General features: G+C 40.0%; 1 protein-coding gene across 2 annotated transcripts in view; it reads right to left on the bottom strand.

The window, feature by feature from the left end:
* The window catches only part of CPM (carboxypeptidase M), a 74166-nt gene that overhangs the window by 6027 nt on the left and 55566 nt on the right, over positions 1 to 12573 (bottom strand). For both annotated transcript variants that reach the window (XM_043887614.1, XM_043887622.1), the window contains 2 exons: positions 11752 to 11904; positions 288 to 436 (listed from right to left, as the gene is read on the bottom strand). In XM_043887614.1, the coding sequence (XP_043743549.1) occupies positions 288 to 436; positions 11752 to 11904 (302 nt within the window). The remainder of the gene's footprint in view (positions 1 to 287; positions 437 to 11751; positions 11905 to 12573) is intronic.

Raw genomic sequence — 12573 nt, 5'->3', positions numbered from 1 at the left:
CTATGTTGGTGGTTGTTATAGGGTTTGTTCTGTTTTTTATCACGAGAAATGTGATTTGGCTTCTATTTTAAAAATTTCCAGTTGGGGAAAAAACATGATTTTGAGTTTGTTTTTACTATTGCCACGTTACCCACTCCCTCTGACAGATGCAGATCTGACATTGACTTTTTATTCTGTCCTGATGTATCTCCTTTTACACATTCCAGACTTATTTTAGATTCTTTCTAGGTGAGTAAGTATTGAGTTCTATAGTATTTTAATAACAGTAACTAGCATTGTATACTTACCTCTATTACATAGGATCCAGGCAGGAGGAGGAGGTAATACTCTCCAAATTTGTTGGTTCTGTAGGGGCAGATATGTTTTCTGTCTTGGACTTCTACAGTTACATTGGATAATGGAGTCTCATTCTGATCAAAAACTCGGCCCTTTACACCTGCAAGACAAAAAAAGAATTAAGTGTTAATACCACATTTTATGGCATAAGAAAAAAATTCTTATAATTGTTTAAGAAAAATAAGTCCAATATTTATTAGCTATCTTGAGTTAATAGAGTATTTGAGAAGTGATGGTAAACTTAAAAAAATTGAGATATAATAAAAATATATTAGCTTCAGGTATACCACATGGTTAAATATATGTATGTACTGTGAAATATCCACCAAAATATGCTCAGTTAACATAGTTACACTTTTTTCTTGTAATGATAACTTTTCTTATCAAATTTCAAGTATATACAATACAGTATTAACTATATTTACCACGCTGTACACTGCCCCCCCAGGACTTACTTAAACATATCACATTTTCTGTATCTACTTATCCATCTGATTAAGTTGCTTCCATTTCTTTTGGATAAATACCCTTAAGTAGAATTACTGGATCATATAGTAGTTCTATTTCTAGTTTTTCTTAGAAGATCCATACTGTTTCCCTAGTGCTGCACCAACTTACATTCCAATCAATAGTGCAGAAGGGTTCTCTCCCCTCCACATCCTTGCCAACACTTGTTACTTCTTGTCTTTTGACAACAGCCGTTCTAACAGGGGTAAGGTGATATCTCTTATTTGTCTTTAACTTTTGACATATTAATTACAATATGTCTTGATGTGGGTCTCTTTTGGTTTATCTTATTTGGAATTCTCCAGGCTTCCTTGATCTGGATGTCTCCTTCCTTCTAGGAAGTTCCAGGTTAGGGAACTTTTCAGCCTTTTTTCCCTTCAAGTAAGTTTTCTCTTTCTCCATATATTGGAGACCCCTATAATGGGACCCCTATAATGTAAATGTTGGTCTGCTTGATGTTGTCCCATAAGTTCTTTAAGCCGTCTTCACTCTTTTTCATTTTCTTTTTGCTGCTCTGATAGGACAATGGAATTCATCCAGTCTTTGGATTTACATACCTTTCTCCTATCTCATCTGGTGTGTTATTGAACCCCTCTACTGTATTTTTCAGCTCCATGACTTCTATTTGGTACTTTCTTATATTTTCTTTCTGTTGAAATTATTTTGTTCATGCACAGTTCTGCTGAACTCAGCATCTTTATGACCACTATTTTGAACTCTTTATCATGTACATCACTCACCTCTATTTCATTAAGCTCTTTTCTGGGGTTTTATCTTGCTCTTTGATTTGGAACGTAGTTCTGTGCTGACCCTGTGTTGGTTTATATGCATTAGGTAAAACAACCATCGCTCCCAGTCTTGACGGAGTGGCTTCATGTAAGAGATGAACTTACTATTCAACCCTGCCCCAGCTCTGGGTTTTGTCTCAAATCTTTGTGATTACCCAAGCTGCTTACTTTAGTCTTAATGACTCCAGTAGTTGAGAGTGTGCCAAGACCTGTTAGTGCCTCAAAGGGGAATATTTTGCACAAAGGTTCAGGTGTCCTGGAAGTCAAACCCTCAGACAGTAGCTTTGAAGGTATACAAATATATCTCTTTCAGGGGAAGACTGGGAGATGAGTGTTTCTGTCTGTTGCCTTTGCACTGAGCCCTGGGGTGACAGCCAGTTAAGAACCATTTCTTTGTTTGATATCATCTCTTTGAACTTGTGAGAATCAGGCTATCAAAGAAAGTGTTCTCTGGGTAGTAGCCGCAAAAGCCAAGGGGCTAGATGGGTATACAAGCTCCTTTCTTGAAGACATTGGTGACCAGGGGTAGGGCACAAGTTGGGAGTGAAGATGGTGCCCAGTGACATCTAGAGATGATTGTAATCAGCCACTAGGTGTATATTTAATTAGAAGCCTGCTCCTTAGGCCACGACTATGAAGATACACTAACAGTCCTCTTTCACCAAAAGACTTTTTTTCTTTAACTGCTGCCTCTCTGCTGTGTCCTGGGTATAGCTGGTTAAGAACTCCTTTTCTGTTTGTTACAGTCCTGTGGGATCCATGCACACAAGTCCTGCTGGTCAAACAGAACCAGGAAATGAAGGGGTGGCCACTGGGTGGCCACTCTAGAAAACAGTGCACCAAACAAGCGTACAAACTCCTTTGCAGGAGACACTGGGATCCTGGAGGGAGGTGAAGGGACAGGGCAAAGAAGGCAGCCTCCGTCTTTGGAGAGTATTTCAGCTGACCCCTAGATATGTGTTGAGTGCCCCTCAGGCTGAAGCTTTCAGACAGGCAAATAGGCTGCTTTCACAGAAAGACTGGGCACTCTTCCATCAGCTGCCTTAGCACCAGGTCCTGGGGGTGGCCGGGTAAGTCCGTGTGACTCCTTTAAGAACCGTTTCTCAGTCTGCTGTAGCTTTGTGGGTCTCATGGACGCATGCCCTCTCATGTTCAACGCTATGTTTCAAGAGTCTCTGGAAGGAACCAGTCCTGCTGACACCTGGACTTTAGCCCAGTGAGACTGGTATTGAACTTCTGACCTTTAGAACTGCACATTTAAATTCACTGTGATTAGAGAGGAGACCAGATGATGGAATAGAAGGACAAGAGCTCACCTCTTATGGAAACACCACTGACAAAAAAAAAACAACAACTGGAATCTACCAAAAGAGATACCCTACCTTCAAAGAAAAAGAAGAAGCCACGACGAGACAGTAGGTGGGAGGTATAATCGCGATAAAACCAAATCCCATACATGTTGGGTGGGTGACCCATAGGCTGGAAAATAATTATACCACAGAAGTTCTATAGGATTGAAAGTTCTGAGCTCCATATCAGGCACCCCAGCCTGGGAGTTGGGCAATGGGGAGGAGTCATCACTAGAGAATCTAGGCTTTCAAGGCCAGTGGGGTTTGATAGCAGGAATTCCACAAAACTGGGGGAAACAAAAATTCCATTATTGGTGGGCACGCACAGGGTCTCATATGCACCAGGACCCAGGAAAAAAGCCAAGACCTCATAATCGACTGGGCCAGACTTACCTGCTAGTATTGGAGGGTCTACCGTGGAGGTGGGGGTGATGACTGTGGCTCACTGCAGGGACAGGGACACTGGCAGTGGTAGTTCTGGGGAGTTTTCATTGGCACGAGCCCTCTGGAAGGCTGCCATTTTCTCACCAAGACTTGTCCCCACCCAAAAGCCTGTAGGCGCCAATGCTGGGAAGCCTCAGGCCAAATAATCAAAAGCCTCACCCATCAGGAGACAGACCGTTTAATGTCTTCTTGAGCACACAGCTGCCCACTAACCACACCCCCTGACACAGCCCTGCCCACCAGAGGGACAAAACCCATCTCCACCCACCAATGGGCAAAAATCAGTCCCTCACACCCGGAAACCTGTACAAGCCTCTTAAACAGCCTCATCTACCAGGAGGCCAACAGCAGAAGTAGGAAGAACTACAACCCTGCAGCCTGTTGAATGGAAGCTGCAATCACAGAAAGTCAGACAAAATGGCAGAGAACTATGTCCCAGATGAATGAGCAAGATAAAATGCCAGGACAAAAACTAATTGAAGGGGAGATAGGCAATCTACCTGAAAAAGAATTCGGAGTAATGATAGAAAAGATAATCCAAGATCTCAGAAAAAGAATGGAGGCATAGATTGAGAAGATACAAGAAATGTTCAACAAAAACCTAGAGCTAGAGAACAAAGAGATAAAAATCACTGAAATGAAGAAGTATCCTAGAAGGAATCAGTGGAGTAACAGAAGAATGGATGAGTAAGCCAGAAGGCAGAATGGTGGACATAGACTGTTTTAAGAGACAAAGAAGGACACTACGCAATGATCAAGGAATCAATCTGAGACGATATGACAATTGTAAATATATAGGCACCCAGCATAGGACCACCTCAATATATAAGGAAAATACCAACAGCCGTAAAAGGAGAAATTGACAGTAATAGTAGGGGACTTTAATACCCCACTTTCATCACTGAACAGATCAGTTAGAGAATCAATAAGGAAACATAGGCCTTAAATGATACATTAGACCAAGGTGTATTCTTGACACCTTGAAATTTCAAGAATACAGTTAGGCCTTAAATGATACATTAGACCAAGGTATATTCTTGACACCTTGAAATTTCAAGAATACAGTTAGGCCTTAAATGATACATTAGACCAAGGTATATTCTTGACACCTTGAAATTTCAAGAATCTAGTTAATCAAAGGCCATATATATTTTAAGACTCCTCTCATTTTAAATCCTATTTTCCCACCTCAGTTTGTCTACTTCGTTGACAAGTCATGTTATCTTAATGACATAAATGAGAAGAGGCCACAATGATAAAAGTTACTAAATTCCATATTTCCTTCTCATTTTTTTCAATGTAATCAAATGTAAACCTCCACTTTGATTTTTTTCCTCTTTTGCGTTTAAAAAATATAGGTTCCATTTATACGTATTCCTATTAGAGCTGACCTTTGAACAATGCAAGTGTTAGGGACATTGACCCTCCACACAGTTGAAAATCCACATATAGCTTTATGGTTGGCTCTCTCAGCACTGGCAGAGTCCACCAACCATGAATTGGGTATTACTAGAGTACATATTTAGTGAAAAAACAAAACCAGTCACCCACCCCACCCCACGCATATAAGTGTATTCATGCAGTTCATACATGTGTTGTTCAAGGGTCATATGTATCCTTTTGGTCTTCAAGTAGTACTCAACTGTTAAACATCAGTCATAATTTAGTACCTGACTCTGTATTTATTCATTGAATTTCAGTGGCATTCTTTTTTTGAAGAGAGATTTCCATTATGTCCCTAGTCACTAAACATTCTCAAGCCTCAATTCCATCACCTATAAAATGGACATAATATGTATATACCTTCCAGGATTGTCATGAAGATCAAATACAAGAGGAGGCTCAACAAATATTAATCTGTTTCTTAATCCTTCTCTTATTTGGATAAGAAAGATGATACAAAGGAATAGAAAGACCACAGCTATGTAAGTTTGAAGTTGAATAGATATATATGCTGGGATCTCAATTCAACTTTGTTCCTCAAGAGCAAGAATATATGAGGAAAGAAGCTATGCTTAGATCTTCCTTCCTTAGGTCTCTGAACTAGCTTATAGTCTTCCTACCACTTAGAAAATCTTGCATTTATGCAAGATAGCTTGTGGTACCGGCAGTATGTGTGTTGGCATCTTTTGTATTTTTCATCTTCTTCAAAACCAAAAAAAAAAAAAACCACACCAAAACTCATAGAAAAGTAAGCTATCTTTGAAATTGACTTTACACCATCATTTAACATCTAAGATAATGCTAGAATAAGACTCAGGATGTTTGAAACTATCACAACATTGTTGGCTATACTCCAATATGAAAAAGTTTAAAAAGATTTAGGATGCAAGGCAGAAGATACCAAGAAAAACATTCCATGGTACTTTAAAAAAATCAGCAAACAGTAATCAAAACAGCATGGTACTGGCACAAAAACAGATATATAGATCAATGGAACAGAATTGAGAGCCCAGAAATAAACCCACCAACCTATGGTCAATCTTTGACAAAGGAGACAAAAGAAATATACAATGGAGAAAACACAGTCTCTTTAGTAAGTGGTGTCGGGAAAGCTGGACAGCTGCATGTAAATTAATGAAGTTAAAACACACACCATACACAGAAATAAACTCAAAATGGCTTAAAGACTTAAATATAAAACATGACACTATAAAACTCCTAGAAGAGAACATAGGCAAAACATTCTCTGATGTAAATCATAGCAGTTTTCTTAGGTTTCCCAAAGCAATAGAAATAAAAACAAAAACAAATGGGACCTAATCAAACTCACCAGCTTTTGCACAGCAAGGGAAATCATAAACAAAATGAAAAGACAACCTATGGACTGGGAGAAAACATTTACAAATGATGCAACTGACAAGGGATTAATCTTCAGAATATATAAACAGTGGGGCTTCCCTTGTAGCTCAGTTGGTAAAAAATCTGCCTGCAATGCAGGAGACCTGGGTTCAATTCCTGGGTCGGGAAGGTACCCTGGAGAAGGAAATGGCAACCCACTCCAGTATTCTTGCCTGGAGAATCCCATAGACAGAGGAGCCTGGCAGGCTACAGTCCATGGGGTTGCGAGAGTCAGACATGACTTAGTGACTAAGCCTCCTATATAAATAGCTCATACAACTCAAAAAGATTTAAAAAATGGGCAGAACTAGACAATTCTCCAAAGAAGACATACAGATGGCCAACAGGCATAAAAAAGATACTCAACCTAGATGCCCATCAGCAGATGAATGGATAAGGAAGCTGTGGTACTTATACACCATGGAATATTACTCAGCCATTAAAAAGAATTCATTTGAACCAGTCCTAATGAGATGGATGAAGCTGGAGCCCATTATACAGAGTGAAGTAAGCCAGAAAGATAAAGAACATTACAGCATACTAACACATATATATGGAATTTAGAAAGGTGATAACGATAACCCTATATGCAAAACAGAAAAAGAGACACAGAAATACAGAATAGACTTTTGAACTTTGTGGGAGAATGTGAGGGTGGGATATTTCAAAAGAACAGCATGTATACTATCTATGGTGAAACAGATCACCAGCCCAGGTGGGATGCATGAGACAAGTGCTCGGGCCTGGTGCACTGGGAAGACCCAGAGGAATCGGGTGGAGAGGGAGGTGGGACGGGGGATCGGGATTGGGAATACATGTAAATCCATGGCTGATTCATATCAATGTATGACAAAACCCACTGGAAAAAAAAATAATAATAAAAAAAAATAATAAATAAAATCATTTCTAAAAAAAAAAAAAAAAAGATACTCAACATTGCTAATTACTAGAGAAATGCAAATCAAAACTACAATTAGATACCATCTCACCCTGGTTAAAATGGCCATTATTAAAAAGTCTACAAATAACAAATGCTGGAGAGGTTATGGAGAAAAGGAAGCCTGCCTACGGTGTTGGTAGGAATGTAAGTTGGTGCAGTCTCTATGGAAAACAGTATGCAGATGCTTCAAAAAACTGAAAACAGTATTGCTACATGATCCAGCAGTCCCACTCCTGGGCATATGTCCAGACAAAACTATAATTGAAAAAGATACATGTACCCATATGTTAACAGCACTGTTCACAAAGGTCAAGACATGAATGTCCTTTGGCAGATGAATGGATGAAGAAGATGTTGTACATACATACAGACCACAGACATACAGAACAGTCTTGTGGTTGCCAAGGGGGAGGGGAGTGGGAGAGGGATGTACTGGGGGTTTGGGATTAGCAGATGCAGGCTGTATAGAGTGGATAAACAACAAGGTCCTACAGGGAACTATATTCAATATCCGGCGATAAATCAGAAAGGAATATAAAAAATATATAAAACTATATGTTATATATACATATATAAAACTGAGTCACTTTGCTATACAGCAGAAATTAAGACATTGTAAATCAATTATACTTCAAATAAAAAAACGGTTAGCATTTCCTTCTTGGCTGGAAATGGTTGTTATGCTTTAACAGAACAGATCTGAATTTTTTGACAGCCTATGAACAGTGTATTTGGATGACCTTAGATACCCACACAGCCCCCCTATATAATCTGTGAAACTGAAGAAAGATTTCCAGGGACCTATGGTCTGCCTATCCTCAAGTACGGGGAAACGAACAGTAATTTGGATTCAGGTCAGTTGCTAAAGTCTTCATATTCGAGTTTGACTTTCATTCAATGTCCTCTAAAGATTAAAAAGATTCATTTCTGTATACCCCTTACCCAAACCTAGAGACAGAGTTCAAGTTGGGAATATCTGAATATCACTCTGTTACTGAACAAACACAGACCATGCTTAACTGCAGAATTTCTATTAGAGGATAGCCCCATACCACCAGCCAAATGTAAGCTATCTTTGGATCTTATATGTCTTTTCAATATTCTGTCCAGGCACCACCAAACTTTTCACTTATAAGTGTTTTACCAAAAGAGATGATTTATTTCTATATGTTAAAATTGAAAACAGAAAAAAAAAAAAGACCAGTAGATCCAAAAATTTGCAGATAACAGCACCATGACATCAAGAGAACAAAATGCAAAATTTTGAAAAATGTTCATGTAATAGGCAAAGGAGAATGAAATCTGAGACTTAAATTTTGTGGCCACACCTGGAAACGAGGGGGATAAATAAATGTATATCTCTTGGGGATGTATCAGGCTCCGTGGATGAAAAGCACATTCTGGGCGAGAACTGGCCAGAGCGCAGTCTGAGCTGGTGGTTTTCGGGGGACTGTTCATTCCCATGTCCCCACCTGATGAGCACAGATGTCACTGACTTTGGATCCCATGACAGATGCGTTATCTGTGTCTCTCAGGCTTCTGGCACTCAGCACATACCAGATTCTCTCGGGCCCAGGCTGCTTAGGTTTCTGGGTGCTGTGGGCCATCCCCTAACCTCTGGGTTCAGCTCTGCTCTAAGGAGTTCAGGGGAAGAGGACAGCAGCAGATAATGTCATGTCTTGATCATCTTTACTTCTCCCCAAAGAGGGACCATTTGGGACATTCCAGGTCCCTAGAATTCAGACTCGCCTTAACGTCTGCCTTACCCTCATCTCAGCCCGAGCCTGGTCAACCCTCTTAAGCTTGACGACACAGCAACAGAGCCTGAGTTTAGATTGAGGTTGGAGGTGAGATTTAATTGAAAGAATGATCAATCAGAACCTTTGAATAAGCTGGGGTGAGGCAAGGCATATGCTGCTGGTCCCAGTTATCAGTTGACTAAAAACAGTCAAGGCAAGTGACTTGCAAGGTTTCACACAGGCAGATAACAGAACAGCTTAGGCTTTACCCAGGCTCCTGCCCTCTAGACCGACGGTCCTCAACACTTCTGTCACCATAGACTGGTTTCACAGAAGACAATTTTTCTACAGACCAGGGGTGGAGAGATGGTTTTGGTGTGAGTCAAGCACATTACATTTACTGTGCACTTTATTTCCATCATTACTGCATCAGCTCCACCTCAGATCATCAGGCACTAGAGAGGCTGGGGACCCCTGCTCTAGACTAGGTCCTTCCATTAGAGCAAGAGGCCTTTCCTTCCCAGACAAGGACCACTCACCAGAGTCTTTGACCCACCTGGAAATCTCAGATATTAGCATCATAGCAAGTGGTGAACCTGAACCAATGAATGTGATGCACCTTGACAAACCTCAATAATTTTCTTAAACCAGAGCAATAATGGTAAAGAAATGTTTGCTTCCATTATCCACAAACATACTCTTTGGCTTCCCATCGGGCACCAATATGGAGAGAACCTCTCTATCAGATAACAGTAACCATGCTGTAATCAGTATTTTGAAATAGGGTTTCATTATTAAATTAGGGAGGGAAAAAAACCCCAAAAAACAACCCTGTCTTAAACCACAAGGGGGCAGTGTTGATGTGTTAATATACCTTAATACATGTGATTTAAGTGAACTGTGCACATCTGATTATAGGGACACACAGATACATGAATATTCTTTATAAAATCTAGTTAAATGGACTTGTAAATGCTTTAAATTAATAACAACAATGCTTAGGCCATAATTTGTATGTGATTTAACAGTTTACAAAGCTCCTTCACTGACAATATCATTTCAGCATGATATTTCAGAGCCCACCTTAACTCAGTGCCCAGGAGTACCCTAACCTTTGCAGCTAGTCTGAAGTTCATCGAGTGTATTTTGTGTTCTGTTGCCCTCCCAGTTTTATTCTTCTGAAGGCGGAATTTTTAGAGTTTACACTAAAAGATTGGCATAGGTAGAAGCTACAGCAAAAGTAGAAATGTGCCTCATGAAGAAAGTCAAAAGCAGAAACACCAGAACAGAGTCTGGTGACATAATGAAAAAGGAAAAAGACCCAATAATAAGCTCAATAAAAATTATTAATATGCTGGTAAAAGTTACACTAAGATGCTGGTAATACTACATTTTGTAATATTCCCCCATCAACCTACTCCATTGATGTCTCAGCCAGTTAGATGCAGTCCTGCCAATTCAAAAATAATATTTCTGGGAACTTCCTGGGTGGTCCAGTGGCTAAGATTCTGTGCTCCCAATGCAGGGGGTCTGGGTTCAATCCCTGGTCAGAAACCAGATCCCACATGCTGCACATAAGAGTTCGCATGCCAAAACTAAAGATCCTGCATGCCACAACTAAGACCCGGCACAGCCAAATAAATAAGAATACATATTTAAAAAATACATAATCTTGCTGTACTTTGTTTTGGGGTGGCAAGAAGTTGGGGGTCAAGTATGAAAGGGGGAAGGAATATCCATGTTCGGGATGTATGGCCAAGGGAAGCTTCTAATTGTCCCTGCACTCAGCCCTGTACCCCTCAACTACCCCATCTCTTTGCAGCAGGTAGGAAGCTTTGGTGTGAAGCATGCAGAAAATCCAGGGATTCTGCAATTATGCAATAGGTCCATGATGAAAACTTCTTCAACACACACATTCTCCACTTTGGCTTCATATGGTAGCATAACCGTTACTCCAATTCTTGACGCCTTGCTTCCCCCAACTGTTCTGAATGGAGAACAATAACATGGGCCATGCAGAAGGGCCTTCCACACCCTGCCCAAGGTTCCACCATCACCACAAGCGATGTGCTATTCCCGTGCAATGGTTTTCAAAGAGTAGTCCCTGGACCTGCAGTGTCTGCATCACGAGGGAAGATGTCAATCATTCCAGACCCACTAAATCAGAAACTCTGAGGATGGGCCTGGCAAGTCATGTTTTAACAAACTCTCCTGGTGAGTCTGTTGCACATGTCTGAGAATGACTGCTTTTCTCACACTGTCTGCTCATCTCTCATAAAGGTCAGACAGGCATCAAAAACAAAAAAAAAAACAAAACAAAAAAAAACAGGCTGCAAAGACTCCCAGGACCTGCTCATTGGCACAGTTGAGAGGTGGTGCTAGGTCACCACCCCAGTTCTAGAAGAAAATGTAAAATGGCATGTCCAACGATCTCTGGGTCTGGCAAATGACAAGCAAACTTGGCTTCTTTCTAAATGGGTGATGATGTAACAGAGTGACAGCCTGTTTTATCGATCTTTTGCCAGATTTCCAGGTCATTCAACATGTAAAATTAGAAGTACTCTGGATTTTACACCCCCATATTAAAGTAACACACACCATGCTTTCTCTTATATGAGCTGATGGGTGCTGCATTTTTCACATGCTACAGATGCTCATGCAGAGAGAATTCTGAACCGTTAGTTTTGGTACTAAAAATGAGGCTGAACCCAGAAAGCAGAAATAGGGGCTTGCATTTTCTCAATGCAAAGGTTTTGCCAGATGCTATATTTTATGTTAATAGGACTTAATAAGAAAATCTTACAAACCTATGTGCACCTGTTTTATATATTCAATCAGAGAGTCTCTGTTATCCTTCCAGAAACCTGGAAGCTTCTCCTTGCGAGGATATTTACAGCATGACAGCTCCAATGTAATTTCAAAACACTGGGCCCAGATGTAGTTGTAATCTTGCATTCCACCTAAACACAAACATATTTAAGTTTTTTAAAAAGTATGAAGTTGGAATGAAGTCAAGTATCACATACCTTGGAGACAGGTGAATTAGACAGTTGCAATGACAGTACATGTAAACAGGAAAAGATGAATTTGACATATTGGCATGTACAATTACAGCTTGACATTTTAGTATCCAGACATGACCAAACAATCCTAAATATTCCCATATGGGTAACTGAATCAGAGCTGACTGATGTTCATCTATGCATCCAGATTAACCGAGGAATAAGGGAAGGGTCCTTTTTAAAAATCACAACTATGAAAAGGATTCTTCATATTACATTTCTTTCCTAAATTACATTTTATTTTTTTCTAAATTACATTTTAAACAGGGAGAAACTAGAGTGAAATTTCTTTTAAAATATTTCTACAAGCCTTTCATAAATAAATTTATTCTGTAAAAACAAGTATACGCTAGCGTGTGAGATGAGTGCAATTGTGTGGTAGTTTGAACATTCTTCGGCATTGCCTTTCTTTGGTATTGGAAGAAAACTGACCTTTTCCAGTCCTGTGGCCACTGCTGAGTTTTCCAAATTTGCTGGCATATTGAGTGCAGCACTTTCACAGCATCATCTTTTAGGATTTGAAATAGCTCAGCTGGAATTCCATCACCTCCACTAGCTTTGTTCATA

Source organism: Cervus elaphus, chromosome 3, assembly GCF_910594005.1.
Source record: "Cervus elaphus chromosome 3, mCerEla1.1, whole genome shotgun sequence".
NCBI classification, from domain to species: Eukaryota; Metazoa; Chordata; class Mammalia; order Artiodactyla; family Cervidae; genus Cervus; species Cervus elaphus.
The sequence above is the reverse complement of the archived record's forward strand: the minus strand, read 5'-3'. Positions and strand labels throughout refer to the sequence as shown.